This window comes from Rhinichthys klamathensis, unplaced genomic scaffold, assembly GCF_029890125.1.
Source record: "Rhinichthys klamathensis goyatoka isolate OS25496 unplaced genomic scaffold, OSU_Roscu_1.1 h1tg000079l_1, whole genome shotgun sequence".
Classification (NCBI taxonomy): Eukaryota; Metazoa; Chordata; class Actinopteri; order Cypriniformes; family Leuciscidae; genus Rhinichthys; species Rhinichthys klamathensis.
This window is the reverse complement of record NW_026606621.1, coordinates 224163-243556: the sequence shown is the minus strand read 5'-3', so window position 1 is coordinate 243556 and position 19394 is coordinate 224163. Positions and strand designations below refer to the sequence as shown.

Here is a 19394-nt window from a genome sequence, read left to right as displayed (position 1 = left end):
TGGAATTGGTTTGAAGGAACGCTTACGATCAGGGTTATGTAACTTCCCCCCCCCCCTTTAGATGCTTCATTAAACTATTCCTTTTAGGATTAAAGTTAGGATGTTTGAGGTGAGTTATATCAAAAACTTTTGAAAAAGCGTTTGAAAAATGCCTGCGCTACTTTTAAAGTCAACATGATTTGGTGTCCGTTACCCATTTTACTTTCATAATATGTTCATATTACCAGTTTATCTGGTCATCGAATTACTGAATGTTTGTTAACATCTTTTTACGTTGAGAGTTGAGACATGTTTAAATGAATATATAAAATGTTTGAATAGATATTATTTCAATATTAAGTAGTATTTAATTATTCAATTATTGTTTGAACTTTACTTTCTTGTCATTTAGCAATGATCCACTGGAACTTGGATTGTAAAAACTTGGCATTACATACCCCAAATGGAGCCTGAACCAAAAGCGAATTTGCAGTTAATTAAAAAAAGGGTGAAGTTTTTGTCCAGGCAATCTATACATATTTATTTAAGCTTCTGCCTGCTGAGAACCAAAATGGTGGCCCGGACGTGGAGGTTAAAGGTCATATTTACCTTCAAAGAGCATCTCAGCATATCCAATTGGCAATTCTACTTTTTCAAATATAGCTTCATTTGTTATCATTGCCATAACCTTTATTACATTAACATAACTGCATAGCTATTGCAGTTGTTACTGAGATTTTATAAAGGGTCTATCTACTGTAAATACCAATGCTTAAAGAGCTGTTTGGCTATTGGCTAACATTTCCTGCAAGTGTGGCGAAAGGAAAATTTGTTTTTGAGGCCTTTTCCACACTAATACGTTTTTGTTTGAAAGGGCATCTTTTTCTATAAGATTGGACAACTAAAATTACCCGGAACAATTTGCCCCAGGAACTTTTTTCCCCCAGACCTGTTGCTGTCTGCGTTTCCATCGTGGTCTAAATTACCGTGAAGATTAGGCAAATTAGTCCGGTGACTTAGGCCTGCGCGCAACTTTCCAGTTCACGCTAGATTTCATCCTCTGAATTTAAGCTTTATAAAGCCTGAACCTCGTCATCGGTCCTATTTCTGAAACTCCATTGTTGATTTGAATAGCACCGCAACAGATTTTTAAAAAATGGTGGTTGAAATAAAATGCTGCATGGAGTCAACCAATCAAAATGCGGCATGAACTCAACCAATCAGCATGTTCAGAGCCCAAGTCCCACCCCCGAAAGTTCCTGAACTTTGAAAAAGTACTACCTCGCCAGCAGGGACTTTCTGAGTGGGGAATTTTTACCCGGAACTTCATTTAGACCCTGGTTCCTGGTGGAAACACACCGAGTACCACCCCAAAGTCCCTAGTTCCTTGGCAAAGTTCCTGCGGTGGAAACGCGGCTTTTGTACACTCTTCATATCGCAGTCCTGCAAAGATGACATAAAATGTACTCGTAATTGCTGTCCTGGGGCAAAACATGAGAGCAGTTGCGTTTTAGACCAAACATATAATGGCTAGTGAGTGGGCGCATCAGTGAATGGTGAGATATTTTGCTAAATAAAATGATCCTGCCAGAAGAATAGCACGAGACCTTTATGATGTCTGATCCGTCTGTATAACCCATTTATAAGGTTTTTCACATTCACAATAAGGTTAATTTAGCGAAACTTTTGGAAAACACTTGGAAACGCTACTGTGGATGGAGTGTTTTGAAGCAAAACGCCGTTTTCCAATGTATCCGGATTAATGTAGACGTAGCCTGAGAGTTACATTGTGCTAGATTATGAAAAACAAAATCTCTTTGAAATAACATGCGCTGAAGAATTGCGGACAGAATGACCTGGGAAATGTATTAACGAAGTAAATAAAGTCAGTGTTGACTTCATGTTGACTTTAAGAGCCATTGAACATCTACAGTAGCTGAATAAAACACCTAGCACTTTTGTATGTCACCACTCGAAGAACATCACTTTTATTGCGTCAATAAGTGTCAAGGTCGCCCTTCCAGCCTCAGGTAGCTTATCTGTTTCCTTAGCCAGCTGTTAGCAAGGGCCGAGACAGACCATCAGGGAGACTGAAGCACTGTCATTACGCCGGTCCTGAGGTCCTCGGGGGCCAGAGAACTGGATCAATCTCCCCCTGTGCCTCTGCGTTCAGTCAGTAGGTGAAGAACTGCCTCTCGCCCCTAAGCGTCATTACAACTGGAAAGCTTGGATGAGCATGAACTTACCGTCACTCACCGCTTACTCAAGCCTTAATTGTGCCATCTGTGTCGTTTCTGCGATACTGTCATGTGAACAGTTATGATGGGATCAGTTGTGTGACAGGTTATGACAACATTGTATGGCATTGGTTTTGATCCAGGACAGGGATTTTCTTTTAATGGCAAGTTTTTGCTTGAGTGTTGCTCAAGGACCTCTAGTAAGAGTGACAGTGTCATTGAGATTTTGTTAGTAAAAGCCCTGAAATCAAAATGGAAGTTTAGGGTTAGGGTTAGCTTGTTATAAGTTAGGGTTAGGATTATAACCCTAACTTGTTATCTCTAAGTTAACTCTAAAGATAACTATATTAGTGTCCACACCAGCGGACGATATCGTTCTGTTTATTATAAGTGCATGCTTGTCTGCCGCTTTAAATGCTCGAGCTCGTTACACTACTGTATTAGTGATGGATTCTAATTGGCTGATTGTTTGATTCTGATTCTGATTTGCTGATTGTTACTGATGGATTCTGATTGGCTGTCAATGTTTTTATCGTTCATCAGCTGGATAAAATCGTTCTGAGTGTGATTCCAACGATTTCGTTTCTGTGTGCTGTTATCGTTATAGCTGTGGTGTGAACTCTCCTATTCTTTAATATTGAGAATGATTTTTAGAACTATATCTTTATCTTTATCTTTACAGTTATCGTCCTTGGTGTGAACGGGCCTTTAAGGTTATGAATAAGCTGGTGTGATCGAGAACAATGACACAATTTGCATTTATGAGATATAAGCATTCAAAACTTACAGTCTCTCACTTCCGCTAAAATAGATCATGGATTTTTATGACATAAATGTTATGACATCTTCTGTCCAGTCAAATGCTCTCTAGAATCAAACGTATCGTCAGCGCTCTGGTTCGCTTCCATGGTGCCGTCAAGTACAACTTGCAGTCAGTGAGGTAAACTAAACGATATTGGCTATTTGAAAAGGGGGAGGAGCCATTCAATATGTCCCGCCTTAGCTTCCTATTTCAGTGGAAATTACGTCAACTCATCACACAAAGCTGTGCGTTCCAAGGCACTTCAGTGGGCCTTTAAATGAGCATTATATTTGACGTTTTTAACATAAGGAACGCAACAACTTTGATTGAGGTTTATTTTAGCTTGATCAAGATAGTCTGGAGTGGAATGAAGCATATGTCAGCTTGTATATTTTAGCTCTGTCAAAGTATCTGTGATAATTGGTGCAGATATGTAAAATGATTGATGAGCTTGATTTACCATCGGGAACATCCGAGTTTAGTTTACTAGAAGAGCTAATTCCCTCATAAATTGTCTTCAAACATAATGGCGTCTGTAAACTGGAGCTTTGAAGCAAGGAATGCCTTTTTGTGGAAGAATTTTTCTGTTACTTCCCACAGAGCAGCAGTCGTAGAAACATGTAGTGTTGCCTTCTTTTTTGAGGGATAATTACAGTCCTCCTAAGACAAGGCACTCTCTCTACCCCTCTTTTTTGGTTTCACTTTTTTTTTTTTTTACTTTATATCTAAATTAGCTCTCTCTCTCTCTCTCTCTCTCTCTCTCTCTCTCTCTCTCTCTCTCTCTCTCTCTCTCTCTCTCTCTCTCTCTCTCTCTCTCTCTCTTCTCTCTCTCTCTCTCTCTCTCTCTCTTTCTCTAATCAGCTCTACACATGCCATTTATCTTCATCTGGGCCCAGACCTCTTCCTCTTAGCCTCTGAAATTAGTTGCCTCAACATCAGAGCTCTCCACTTAAAAAAACAACAACTTCAGCCTCACATATATAAAGCTAAAATTGTGTTTCTGCTGATGTCGAGTCGAAGCTGCGAGCGTAGCTTTTTACTCAGAGTTTTAATGTGAGAATCACTGGTCTCTGAAATACTTCCAGGGTGACATCAGGTGAAGGGGAAATTTGTTGCTTCTGTCGGTTATTTATATAGCATTTGCAATAATGAAAATGGTCCCAAAGCAGCTTTACGGGGTGCCAAGACTAAATCTCCGGAGAGCAAGCGCAAGGTGTTTGTGATAATGAAAAACTCACTGAAAGTAAGGACGGTGGTTGACTACAAGGTGAACGTTTTCAGACTACAGTCGCTCAGGAAGAAAAAACTTCATAAAAGCCATTGGTCATAAATTCAATATCTTTGTGTTATTTGTCTAAGAAACTACAGTGGGCCCAAAAAGTTAGTTTTGGCCAATTTAAATGGTACATTTTAAAGGTATTGTAGGCATTTTATATATACATACCTTCATGCACTCTGCTCGCGCAGACATCACACTTCATCGGGGCGTTCCGTAAGACTATGAAGAGTTGTAGACAGACGTCAGTCACCGAGCATCGCAAACAAACAGCAGCCGCCAACTTACAGTTCCTCCTGAACCAAAACAACGAGCTTATGCTGCGTTCACGCCATGTTGTAACCGTAATTACAAAATGGCAACCCGTGACGTTCGACCCGGAGCTGTTCACGACCTCAGACTCGGATTTATGCATTCCTATGTCAGCACAATCAACGCTGAAACAAAGCTGCAGTAGTCAGGTGGAACAACTAAAGCTCTGTGAGTTGTTTACATTCATTATTATTGTAATGTTGAGACATGAGGTAATTTAACTCCGTCTCTCGTGACGCTTTGCAGATTCTGGTCTGGCTGTGTGTGTTCATGTGTTTTGAAGGAGGCGTGGCTTTGGAGACACTCTGAAGGGAGGGTGGGATCGTATGCTTTCAAAGCTAGATTGCTATTGCTAGAAAATGCCGAAATTGCCTTTAAATCTATTTTCCTGTCACTCAGTTCACAGTTGTCCAATATAATAAAGCGAAATAAGGGGGGAAATGGTTTAAAAACAAATCTCAGATTAAACCAAGAGCACTTGTTTGTGGCATTGCACTGCAAAAACATCACAGTTGAGCCTTGAGAACCCGCCGTGAGTCTCGAGCAAATCATTGTCATTCTTTTCAGCTCAAACTTACCTCCTTTTGTGTAAATTAGACTTATTATAGATTTATTCATAAAAACACAGAGCTATTTGCTTGGTGCAATTAATGTTGCGGTGTTAGGAAAGCAGGGGGTGAAATGAATTTCATTGAAAAGAGATGTTTGTTTATGTTTTGTATTGATCATGGCAGTTATTCATCAAATGATGGAGGAAAGTGTTATAAACGGGCATATACCCAGACGTGAGGTGTAGTGTGTACACTTTCGGCATTTTAAAGAGCTGATTCAGGTGGATCTCAGTGGTGCTGGTTTGTGTGCTCTGCCGCATCCTTTGTAATCTAGCACTGCAAGATAGGGAATTGCGCAGTGAAAATTGCATTCGGCACTAATTTTGTGGGCGCGTGTGCGGCGTTACCTGATTTGTGTAATTCCTTTAGTGAATCGGGCACAAAAAGACAACAGAGACTGCACATGCAAATTAACAGCGCAATGAATGGGCACAATTCATTCGTACTGAATCCCCCCTTTGTCTCAATCCACAAGTGCCCTGGACAAGGAGTGTGCCGTTTCTAGGGCTGTCCGGTGCACTGAACTGTTCATTCTTTTGAAATTCCCAGAATGCATTATGAAAAATAGTGAGCATTAGTTGCTATCTGTGTTAATAACACTTTACAATAAGGTTCCATTTGTTAACATCACTAACTACATTAGTTAGAATAAACAATACAGCATTTATTAATATGTGTTAATGTTAATTTCAACATTTACAATGCATTTTTGCAATCATAGGTTGTATCTGTTAATATTATGTAACATATCTGAGATAACATTCACTAACAGCTGTATTTTTATTAGTTAATATGAGCAAAGATTAAATAAATACTGTAACCAACGTACTGCCCATAATGTTAACCAATGGAACCTCATTGTGAAATGTTACCATGTTAACTTAACAAAAGTGTTGTTTTTTTGTTAATATATAATTATTGATAATTTTAGTAGTAAGTAATGTTATGTGCTTTTGATTATTATTATTAATGTAATTGTAATTGTTATTCAGATATTTGTATTTAGCTTTAATTTATTTTTATTTCAGTTTTAGTAATAATTGCAGTACTTGTTTTGGTAATTTTAGTTTCCAAGACAACATTTTTAATTTTTGTTTAAGGTTTAAGTTTCTACATCATTTCATTTTTTATTTTTTTTATTTTTTTATTTATTTTCATTATTCCATTTTATTTTATTTTATTTTAGTATTATTTTTTTCAGTTTTATTTTCAATTAAAGAAAATTATTTAGATTTACTGTATGCGTGGTGAGAGAAAATGTACAATAACATATTTGCAATGACTCGGAATTAGAACATTTATTATAGTGAGAATTGTATCAAATTGAAAGACACACTCGATTAAAATAATTTAAAAAATCATCTTGCCTCCAGTTTTTTAAAAGTCTTTGCAAAAGAAATGTGAATATGGGAAAAAAACGAATCTAGACCGTTTAATTATGGCTTAAGTGTGCAGAGACACTGGACATGTACACTGTACTGGGGAAAAAATGTCTCTCTTGATGATGTGGAATGGAGGCTCAAACAATTTCTGAGTGAGTTTGCATAGAGAATGTAATTGTTTCTGGCCCACAGGAATGTGCTGTCCCAGCATTCCTCACTGCAGCTGTGCAGTTGCATCACTCTCCTGAATGATGCGCTGTGCATTGAACCCGACTCCATTCAGTGTGCCACACTGTGTCCTGTCAAATGTGAGAGGGATTTGGAGCTCAAAGCGGGCGCTGAAGCAGAGCACAATGAAGGATCCAGACAGGAGCACTGTGAGAGCAACCTGCCGCCGAAGACGCTGAAAGATTAACAAGAAAAGTGCTACGTAAATATGAGTACGCCATCAAAATGGGAGCGAAAGTTAAACAGTTCGCTCGGAAACGATAAATACCCGTAATTGCGCTTAATATTTGGGATAGTTCACCCAAAAATGACCCCATGATTTACTCACCCTCAAGCCATCCTAGGTGTATATGACGTTCTTCTTTCAGACAAATACAATCGGAGTTATATAAAAAAATGTCCCGGCTCTTTCAAGCTTTAGAATGGCAGTGAATGGTTGTTTCTGTTTTGAAAAATATCCATATTTAAAACTTTATAGGCTAAAATAACTAGCTTCCGTACGCATCGATTTATGGTGAAGGACCGACGCATGACGGCGCATTGATGAAACGCGTATTCGCAGAGGATAGAGCAAAACAAATCACCGTTTACGAATTAGAAGTCCAAAACGAGAACTTTTAAAGAGAAAGGTTGAAGAGCTTGAGTTTGTGGCCCAGCTCTGTTTGTTTGAACCGCGAGAGGCGTCAAAGCTTACGCTACTCCTACATCCTACGTCATACAGGCCCATTCACTGCCATTATAAAGCTTGGAAGAGCCAGGACATTTTTTAATATAACTCCGATTGTATTCGTCTGAAAGAAGAATGTCATATACACCTAGGATGACTTGAGGGTGAGTTAATCAAGGGCTAATTTTGGGTGAATATCCCTTTAATAGGCTTTCTCCGTGTCATAAGTCACTATGAACCTTCTTCATGAGAGCTAGGACATGAGCGCTTCGTTTTTTTATTCCCTCGCCAACCAGTCTTTGCCGCCCTCCACCCCCCAAACACTCATCTAAGGCTGCTATTAGCTAATCCCCCTAAATCCTGTTTAATGGAACTGTGCCGTTAACAGCTATTTGGGACTAATTTACTGGTTGCCAGATCGCTTGGCACCTTCAAAGCAGTTCCAGTGGTGCTAGCGCCGTAGCTCGAGTGTCCCCGCCGCCTCTTCTGCTTGTTTCCCACATCAACCTCCTCCCCCCCAATGTCCCTTCGTGGCCTTTCACTCCTGTTGGACATGCTTTCTCTGTGCAAGGCTGTTTTTAAAAGCTTTCAGCCAGCCAAGGTCAGACCTCTGGAGCTGCTCCAAGAGTTTTCTACCGTCCCAGTCACAGAGAGACTTTTCTCTTTTTTTTTTTTTTTGCCCCAAGGCAAATATTCCCAAATTACCCTCTACCTCAAACAACTTGCTGAGTCAAACGCACTAAGTGAGCGAAAAGACGCCTAGCTGTGCATGCTAGCACAATACCTTGTTCCTTTTTGCCTACCAGGTTGTTTTTGCGGTTAGTTCTGCATTGCGTAGAAAGGATAGTACGTCTGAATTAAATAAAGTCAGTCTAATGCTTGGTCTCGGGAGTGATTTGAAGTTGTTGTGCTCGAGTGTGTATTTAGCTCTACTCTGTGGGAATTGTTGTTATGGCTGCCTTGTTTTTGCCACCAGGTTCACTTGGCAACAGTGGTTTTTTTTTTTTTTTTTTCGTTCCTAATTGAGGAATGAATGCAGTACGAAAACACTATGAACTTTGTCATCAACAATTATGTCTACTTTTAATGCTTGTGTTCTTATGGATGGTTCGTATTAGAGGATGCAACAACCTTTATAGACGTCAGGGTCAAACATTTTATTTATAATATGATTTATTTCTAAATTAAACTAGATATTCAACAGCAGCAACAACAAATAAAGTGTACGGCAAAGCTTGATGGTATAAAACAGGATTTCTCTGTCGAGAAACATTTGGTTGGAGGGGTTATAAAAGTGTAAAGCTGTGGGCAATTGTATTCATGTTAAAGGGCTCATGACATGGATTTATATAGCCTATATATTAGCATGGGCCGATAAAAGCTATTATTTTCACTATCGGTGTTCGACTGCAAGTTATGCGACAATAACGCATTAACAGCTAAAAACAGCTACAGTACATAAAATTAGGCTCTTTTAATTTGACCCTATGAATCATCCGTAGTTTAAGCCAGGTTTGCGCTCAGTTTTTCCCTATACTAAACATTATTTGTAACACAAATCCAATTGACCGTTCGCAAAGACCCGTCCCCTTTAAGTACTGTTGCTATGTCCGACAAGCCACGCCTCTCTCACGTCCCACCATGTTTTCACGCAGTGAAAAATATAGTGTATGTATCAAATTATTCTAAATGAGGGAATCTTTAGTACACCCGTGTCCATATAAAGACCGCATTCGACAATGTCCACGCACAGTTTTTACTGTTTTGACACATTTAATGAATGAGAGCGATTGTTTTTCATGCACTGGTGAACAACTAGGGTCAGTTTTAATTTCAAGTTGACTCCAAGCTATTTCAGAAGCAAATTCCCCATCAGTAGAGCTTATCGTAATTTCTTGATGGAATTTCACCATGCGCATTCTTTCTTGTTCGCCTTTTCTCTGTAACCAATCTTCTATTGATTTTAAATGATGTGTAGTCTGAGTTTTCTCGTTTGACTCAGCATCGACCCCTCATCCGAAGCATTAATGGCTCTGTAAACCACTGCTGTTTGCTGTTCCTGTCTTTGTGTGATCCAGACAGGATACACGCGCTGGCAAAGAAATATCGAATGATTGCAAAGACGTTTCCCTGACAGCGCCGTCGTTCAGAGTAAGAAATGTGTGCTGTGTGGGTGTAGTGTTTGAGTGCTGCTGAGGTTTCCATGCTGTTTGACTGAGATCTGGAGGTATTGCCACCTTCATTACCATCGCAGTTGTTGGTTTTCTGGCCGGGGGGCAAAAGCCCTGAGTGCTCGCAGCAGATGAGCACAAGGCTCTTTTGTAAACACTGCCAATGTCTTGTCAAGGAGAGACAGCATGCACACAGAGGCACACACGCAACAAACAGTGTTGAGAAACAACAGACTACAGTCTACTTCTCATTTAAAGTAGTTACGGTAAACTTGAGTGTGCATGTTGGAAGATGTACTTTTTCCAATGCCAATTTAATATAAGTAATCATACAACAGTTAGTTCCAGGTTCTCTATAAGATCTTTTTATATAAGTTTTGTGTTGTGTGTAACTTTACCCATAAGGCCTTTTTCACAGCATGAGCGTCAGCAGTGTCATTTTTTTTTTGGCACTCATGTTAACAGATGAGAATACTCAGATCGGAAGCAGAAGCAGCGTGTCAAAGCGTAGCAGAGCGGAGCGCGAGCATCTTTGTGCAGTGCTGCTCGTTTAAAGTGACAGTGCACCGTTGATGAAGTAAATGAATATGATTTGATGAATCATCGTCAAATTATTTCATTTATTTCAAAGGCCTAAGCGCAAAAGAATCAAAACGCACTAAGATATTGAGCAAGCGAAGCAAATAAAGGCATCGACCAAGCGAATTTCCATTTATTTTTCTAATAATTCAACGTCCCATCTTCAATTGTTCCTTACTTTATATAACTTTGCACTATTGTAAGCATAATCACGCATTCCATCTTGTGTCAATGCAAAATAATACATAGAAATAGCACACTTTTTTTTCTCTCATTGTTTGTTTGATTTGAGCATAGTGACTAAGCCTAAAATATAATTTACTTTCAACCGCTACACTCAACAGTTCACTTCAGCTTTAAACGGCAATATCTTTTGAATATATAACTTTGAGATTACGTTATTTGATTGTAAAATCAGAGCAGTAGGCTAATAATAATAATAATGACTTTTCAACAGGTTTTCAAACAGGTTTCCCAGAGACTCCCCCATCTGATCTGCCAATGATCTGCTCCAAACTCACATCATTTGTTGAGTCATCCTTTGAAGCGGGATTTGCATCTACCTATTTGAATTCCGAAATCAAAATTAACACTATTTACTTTGTTAGCGCATGAGCGAGGGATGTAGAGGAGGTGCGCTAAAATAAAACCTTGCCCTCTATTCCGTTTCACTTGGAAATAAGTCACAACACCGGACTTACCAACCCGATCTCACGCCAATTCGTACGTATTTTACTAGGTGGCTAATTCGTACGAATTCATACGACCTCACTCATTTGAATTCGTAAGATTTTTGCTAAATTGTACATATTTTACCGGTTGCCCAATTCGTATGAATTCGTACGAATGACCTACCCCTTAACCTGCCCCTAAACCTACCCATCCCTGGGGTTTAGACAAATTTAGACAAATCGTACGAATTAGCCACATCGTACTCACGCGTACGAATTGGTCGTGAGATAGCGTTGATAAAACTGTGGCTTCCCCAATGTTTACATTTATACTTTATCTAACACCAGTTTTGCTGGAAGTGATTTTTTTTATCTGTTCTCTTGAACATATGGCATGGGAACACTGCTTTATTTGCAGATCATAACTTGGAAGGATACAGACATTTCCAACTTAAATAAAGCCAATGCAAATCTACTGTGTGATGAGATACTCATCAGTCATTAAACGTTCCTATCGAGCATGTCAGCTCGTGAATGCATCTGATTCATTTTTTCACGAGTGAACCGATTGTTTATATTGAGGTTCTTGTTAACATCCATTAAGGGAAATTCTTTGAAATACAGAGGATTCTCTGGTGAAGTTGGAAAGGGCTAGCAATTGAGGGAAACAAAGACTCTCATTGTGCGTGTGAATAGCCTGCGTAGAGTGGTAGCGCCCAAGTACCCAAATCTCTAGAACACACAGTGTCTTCTTATATGACCCCATTAAACTGCATTTACACTGCTGCTAACACATTAGCAAGCAAACACACACGCAAACAAACACACACACGATACATGATGCTGACCTCTCTTTTGCTTGTATGAAACTATTCATATATTCATTTTGGTCTGATTTTGCTTTGCCACAGGGCTCTATTTTACAATTCATTCTGTATGAGTCATTACAAGCATTTATCAAGACTTTGTGGAGTGTTTTAAAGAGGCAGCTGACACTGAAGCACTTAAGTATGTTTAAGTACGTAATCTCTCCTTGTCTTGAAGTAAAGAAGGCCACGAGGGGAAGAAGAATACTGCCCTTTTTCCCAAGATGCTCCTTCCAGGCAATTAAGTAATGGCCCATTACAAAGTCTCTTGTATCGTTTAAAACTTCGGAGTGCTGAAAATCACAATCAAAAAGTGAATGATCTCACTGAACCTCCTAAATACTTTAATCAAGGAATGATAACACTGTCACACTTTTATAGTGTACGTATATCAAAGGCAGCATTGTTTTTTGAGCTTGATGGCTGTTAAATATTTATCGGCAAGGTGCTTCTCTTTTGTGTATCAACATTGTTTCACATTGTTCTTTTCAAATATTTTAAGATAAGTTAAAAAAGACACAGATGAGACAATTGTTTATATAGAGGAAGAACATGTGGTAAAGCAGATCATTTTGGTCTTGGTTAAATTGGATGAGAAATGGAACATGGAGTACAGATTTTGGTATCTAGGAAAATTATAGCTCAGTGTAAAATTGTAGAGATCTGTATTTAAATTCAAGAAGAGATGTATGAAATAATTTTGTTGTATGCAATATGCGTAGCCTGCATATGATGGACGCATTTATCCCAGCACACAGCATTGCTTTGGTAAGTTCCGTCTCAAAATAGGCAATACGTCATAAAAGCCGACCAATCAGGTTGTGAACGTATCTCTATGCCGTTAGGTTCGGTGATAAAAATGCCAAACTGAACGCTAAGAGGACCAGGACTAAGGGCATTTTCACACCTATGGATCATTTGTTTTGTTCCGAAACAGGTACTTAATTTGTTACAATGTTGCATTTTCTTTTTGGTTCGGTTCTCTTTAATAAGGCAACCTTTAAAAGCGTACCAAAAATGTGTTCATGCAAGTCACATGAGGGTAACTGTCCTCTTATTGGTCAGTGTTTCCTCTGCGTCATCTATCAAGATGATTGTGAAGTTTGCTCCATGAGATTATTGTGGCTTTATTTGTAAATGTCGAGACACACGCGAGACACACGCGAAACACTATACAAATGTATAGCCATCATTGCCGCTGTTAAACTATTTGTATTAATTCAAAGTAAATTTAAACGCGCTCTCTCTCTTGATCTCCCAGCGCTGTCTAGAGGTTATCAGTGTCAAGACACACAAACACTAGATGAATGTTATAATGCAGCTAGAGCAGGAATCAAGGCTTCATCAGGACAGCATTCTCGCACGGAGAAGCGCAATTACACAACATTTTTAGATGAAGAGGTGCTCTTTTGGTTTTCAACTGTGGTAACTAATGTGCTCACTCACAGAATCAGACAATACTGCTATTTATATAGTGTCATTTCCCATTATGATTTATAATACCATTTGGTTCGTTGGTCCGTTGGGTTTGATGGCTTTCCCACCACAAGCAAACCGCCCCAGAGTTCGTTTGCAATCGGGCCGAGACCACCTCTTTCCGGTGGTCCCGGAGCGGATCCGAGCACGATTGCCGTGTTCACATATGCCTAAACAAACCGAACCAAAAGAGAAAACGCACCAGGTTCCGAAACAAACGCTCAAGTGTTTATATATCCAAACACATTAATTAGCTAGTAAAAGCTTTAACCGTCAATGTAAATACACGATTAATCCTTCATAAATGGCTTATTCATCATTTTAAGAGACCTTGAACGGAAAATGTCAGCAATTAACGCTTTAAATAAGGGTATTTCTCTCTTTCTCACCTTCCCCCGAGCTGTAGAATGTGTGTCTGGCCACGGTCCAGCATTCCCATGCTTCAGTCAAGCAGTCGAGCTCACACAACAGCTCTTTGTGCGCACCCCAGATGGATTTTCCCTCACATTGACCGAAGCACCTCGTCTGGGAGGTTCACCCACTCTTCTCACTCAAGAGTGTCCCTTTCAGATCTTTCACTTTAGAAACACTGGAGCAGAGCCCACACTGGCACACATTCCCATCCAAGCACTGTCCGAGAACGCAACTCTTGTCGTCTATATAGTGAGGACGCAGAGACATGCCAGCGGACCCAGATTTTACATTGCGCAAGTGATTATACCCAAAATATTACCAAAATTTTTTATTGTGAGAAATCGGAAAGGTCCTTAAAATGACAAGCATTAGTAGTTGAAAATGCAGCAATAATACTGAAAATGAAACTTTTCCAAATCTCAAGGAAACTTTTTGGATTGGACACAAGATGTTTGTTTTTCTCTTATACAAGTTCAATGCATAATTTTATTACATTTATTAATTTGCATTTTGCAGTTTTCGCCTAAAATTTTAAATCGAAATGGAAATTGTGTTTTTTAGGCTGTTTGCTTCGATGATATCAATATGTTTTGTGAAACACTTGATGACTCATCTTGTCCACAAGGGCATGTTTAAACTTTTGTCTCATAACATGCACTTTAGAAAGGACCTTCCCCCTAAATTATAAATAGCAAGTAGCAAATCATGGTTTTGCTGGGATATAAAGCAAGCAAAACTCTGCTGGCTAGTATTTAATGATTTAATAAATCAATCAATAAATACAAAACAAATTGCTGTCATCAAACCATTTGTGCTTGTAAACTATTATGTACACACTAGCATGATTATTTGTTTTGATTCATAATCCAGAAATTATTCTTTGTTGAAAACGTCTTAGTCAATCGCAGTTAACCGCATAGTCAATAAGGTTTTATTGCTGACATTAGTGTTCAAGGCTTTACCAGGTCAGAGGTCAGTTAGGCTGAGAAGATCTAGAATCAGATACGGTCACATGTTAACCGTCCAGTGCATAATTCCATCACTGCTAATATAATAGCCTTGCATGCCATGCTGGTCGTGCATCATTTAACATTATTTGTTTATTGACTGTTTATGTGGTTGAAAGCCATAACAGATGCATTTGCATTTTAGAAGAGCTGTACTGTCTGTTATTAATGTAGCAATTACATGTGAAATGAATTGAGAATGCTAATAGATTTTTCTCTCTACCTTTGCTTCCTGGGATTAACATAGCCTTTAATTGTATCAATGTACAAGAGAAGCACACATTTATTTATTTATTGAATACCTCTATATTCAGACTCTTTAAAATTAGGGTGCTGATACTTAGGAGGCTTTGAATAAAGGAAAAGATGTAAATGTATTGATGAATACAAGAGTAAAGGTCTGAACATTAAGAAGAATGTTGCTTATTATGCAAATAATCAGTGGGGGGTGGGCTAGCATGCTTCTCTTCTGTAGGATGCTGTGCAACTAATGATGTGCCACACAACCTAAAAGATAACGATTATTATAAAGGGACTCTTGTTGTGAGCAAAAGCAGACTAGTGTTGGACAGATATTTCTGGAGAGGAGAATACTGTATCTTTATGCCTGCACTAAATTCAGGAGATGTTTGCAAACATTATTTTATGGAAATCAGTACACAGGCATGGATATGAATGGCACACAAACATAACATTCTGAATAGATTCTAAATACAGCGTCTCGCCATTTCTGTGATCACACGTTGCCTGGTTTCATAAATATTGACTAACATCAAATGGAGAGTTGGCTTGCATCGCAAAACTATGTTAATGGTCTAGTCAGCTAAAGCTCATGATAAATACTCTGGTTCTTTATACTGACAAACACAGTCTTTAGAGCTGTCCATATTGAGAAGGCTTCACTCCCTGAATTGGTATTCACAGAAATAATACACTTATGACGTTACTTTTGGGGTGTTATGGAGCAGTTGGTGTGTTGTGGATTGTTTTATCTTTATCTTTTATCTTATAACCAATTTAGATTATAATATTCCAGTCCATTGACATTTGGCAATACAGTTGATTGTTCTTCCAATTAAATGGATAGTTCATCAACAAAAGGAAACTTCTGTACTTATTTACTCACCCTCATGTCATTTCATACAGGCATGCTGTAATTTTTGTATGAAATACAAACAAACAAAAAAGAATTTATAGAAAACGTCCATGTCTTTTACATTTAATAACATCTATAAGCAGTATACAAGTAACTTTTTCCAAGTATTTATGATTTCAAGCTTTATGTGAGTAAATCATTTCCATTATTCATTGATAATAATCTCCACCACCATCCATCTCCACTCAAAAAACACTGATGTTTGATGTTGCTTCAGTCCAGCCTGCTCCATATGCACCATGTTTGGGTTAATATTACGGTGGAGGTGAATTTCATTAGTAAATTACTTACATTTAGATTTTTTCCTCACACGAAGCTATTGTATGATACTGGGAATATAGAGCATACATAATATGGGCCACGCGTATGAATTTTCTTTTTATTTGGGGTGAAATGTAATTTTTTAAATACCTTTGTTAGGAATATGGCTGAATTATACATTTGTTTCATAAGTTTTTATGTTCTTACTTTCAGACTAACAAAGGGGATGCTCTGGCCAACCGGGTCCAAAACACACTTGGAAATTATGATGAAATGAAGGAGCTTCTGACTAGCCATTCCAACCAGAGTCACCTTGTAGGCATTCCTAAGAACTCTGTTCCCCAGACTCCAGTGGAGAAACCCGACCAGCCAGGCTTTTTCCCTGAGGCTCAGCGAAGCCGAGCTGCTCCGTCCCAACCTGGAGGCCACAGCACCTCTATGCCCCCACCCCCTGCCAACACCATGCCAAGTTCTAGCGTTGTACATGGACATCAAGGCAAAAAGTTACGGTCTTCAGACTGGTCACGAGGGGGTCACGGTTCAAGTGGAACCCAGACCGCTCAAGCGGTCAGCCGGGGAAAGCACTCCAGTCACGAGCAGACCTCTAGTAGACATGATCAGGACCAAGAGGACTCAAGTCCCAATCCCAGCGGACCTACAACTTCATCACACTCCAATAGGAAGCCGTCTGGCAAAGGACCAGCCACAGCCGAGCTTGGCCTCGGAAAGTCTCCCGCTGAGCAGGACTCGTGCTCCCATGGCTCGAACTCACCAATGGCTTCTACATCCCTGCTTCCTAGCGGCCTCTTGACGCCGACATTTCCTCAAGGTCTCCACTGCAAGCCCAGCAGTGCTGTGCAGCAGAAACCCACTGCCTACGTCAGGCCCATGGACGGCCAAGACCAGGTCCCGAACGACTCCCCAGAGCTCAAACCCCCTGTGGAGCTGGTGGAAGGGTACAACAGTGTGCCATTTGGTGGTCTGCTGGATACCAAAAGCAGCACGGCTGTGACCAAAGGGAAAATTCCTAAGCTGACACTGCCGCAATCCGGGGAGGTGAGTGTGACCATTTTCTGTCTTAGTTAAAGGGCAGGCTTCCTGCAGATGTTGTAATCATTTGCTCTCGTTTGGAGGCAGCGGTAGTTGGACAAGAACAGTTGGCAGATAGGCTTGGCTCTGTTGACTTTCCCCTGCCTAGGTCTGTTTTGCATTGAAAGCTGGCAGAACGAGGGGCTGACATAATGGTGTGCTTCATTAATAATCAGCTAATGAACCTCAGGCTTTCCTGTGAACCTACCTACTCTACAAGGAAGTCTTCTTGTTGGCGTGTTTAAAGATCAATTTCTTTGTAGCTTTACTGGTTTGAACGGAGGGAAATTCTTACCTCAGTGATTATCCCGTGCTTAGGTTGCTGAAGTAAGTTGATTTTGGCTCTCCTTTGAGAGGAGAAACAATTCTAGAGTTAAAACTATTCAGAAGATCTGTGTGATTGAATGATGTATAATGACATGGGTCAATGTTATATTTGATTATATTTCCCAGTTATAGCCAATGCTTGAAAATGGTAACTTTTATAATAGTACTTCTGAGGGAAATAATGCACCTCTTTGTTCAGTAAGTCATTGTAGGTGTTTTCCCATTATACGAAATGATCATATCTGTCATCACTGACCGTGTCTTAAATTGAAGGACTGTATAAGCTAAATCCTTTTTTTCTTTATTTGGCCATGATTTGTGTGCATAGATCTATAATTACAGCAAACCAAAAGGCTTTACAATTAAATAAAATGTACTAAATATGGCTATAGATTGAAGCAATATGATGCTGTCAGTCAAGATGAGTTCACTGACAAACTTGATACCTAATATAATCAAGAATGTTCAAAGAAATCTCCTTTGTAACTTTCATAAGACTTTCGTAATTGTTCATTAAGCAACTATTCAGGAAGCACTGGTCCATGTGAAAGGTTGCCAACTAGATACAATCTGGTTTCACTGAGACGACCTGTCTTGACCTTTAACGTGGTAACATCTCAATAAGTCATGTTCCTTAAACACCTCTCAAGACCCTCCTTGTCTTGAACATGTCACATACACATTTTTACACTATGGATGGGCCCATATGTTTTGAATTAACCCTCTGGAGGTTAAGACACTGGAGCTTTATCAGCGGCAATGTTAACTTCATCCCTTCTGTGGGACCGACACTTAGAGCAGAGTTCTGTTGACCTTGCTAGGGTCGTGATACATGAGCCACACTGAAGCCGTTTACAGGCCATGCAGTGCCGTCACTTCATTTGAATGGCTGCCAGAAGGGGGATTTGATTCGATGGCATTTTGTAGAGAGAAATAGCTGCATTTGAAAGCCCAGCATGGTCCTTTAGGACAGGGGATACCATCATTTAGGATTTAGCCAATAGCTGGTCTTAGATTAAAGATAATAGATTGTGGCGGGCTGATAGTTCTGTTATTATGCTTTAGGCTCATGTTTAGCTCTTTAAAACCCCCAGCAGCAACTAATTAATTTCTTCACTCTGAGGTGGTATCTTGTGAGAGGTAATTTTCTTGTATTTCCAGTGCCAGGTTTGAAAAATAGCCTCGTATCGATGCCTTAAGCGTATTTGAGCAGTAGGTTGAAATTCCCATCCCTCTTACCTACGGGTTTAATCCAGATAAAGCAAACAAACCAAATAAGATAAGGTGCGGTAAACAAGAGTGGCATATGATTGAACAGGTTGACTTGCTGTTATCCAACCATGGCGAGGCAGCCAGCTGTTCTCCCTCTTTGTTCTATGGGGATCTCGACGACCATCGGGCTCCAAATTGCACTATCGCCCATCTTGAAGCATATGGTACGTTCGCACGGTACAGTTAAGCATGTGGCAGGAGTGAAAACCTGGGGAATTTTAATTGCTCTGAGAGTGCCCTCATACCGGTCAGCTTGCAGGAAAATGGAGATAGATGTTGTTATTGCAAAGAGGTGCAGGCATAGAAGACCCCCCGTAGGGTGGGCCCCAGCTGGGTCTACGCCATCTTTCCCTACCCCTCCTTCTGACAGATGAGTCACTGCCTGAAAGTGAAAAGAGAGAGATGCAAAATGGGAAGAAAAAAAATAAATGGGGAAAAAGCAGAGAGTAACAAACAGGACTAGTAGGATTAAAATGGAACGCAAGAGAGTACGGGTAGAGCCGCTCTTTCAAGATGGCTCTCAAGAGAAAAAAAAAAACATCTTCAAGGACATTGATTTGATTTTTTTTCCACCCTGCCTTGCGTAGCTTTAGTTTGTTAAAAGGAGTGGA

At 39.7% G+C, this 19394-nt stretch overlaps 1 protein-coding gene across 1 annotated transcript in view; it reads left to right on the top strand.

The window, feature by feature from the left end:
* Positions 1 to 19394, top strand: part of aff2 (AF4/FMR2 family, member 2) — a 251479-nt gene that overhangs the window by 63456 nt on the left and 168629 nt on the right. Inside the window, exon 3 of the mRNA XM_056251211.1 lies at positions 16309 to 17151. Within this exon, the coding sequence (XP_056107186.1) occupies positions 16309 to 17151 (843 nt within the window). The remainder of the gene's footprint in view (positions 1 to 16308; positions 17152 to 19394) is intronic.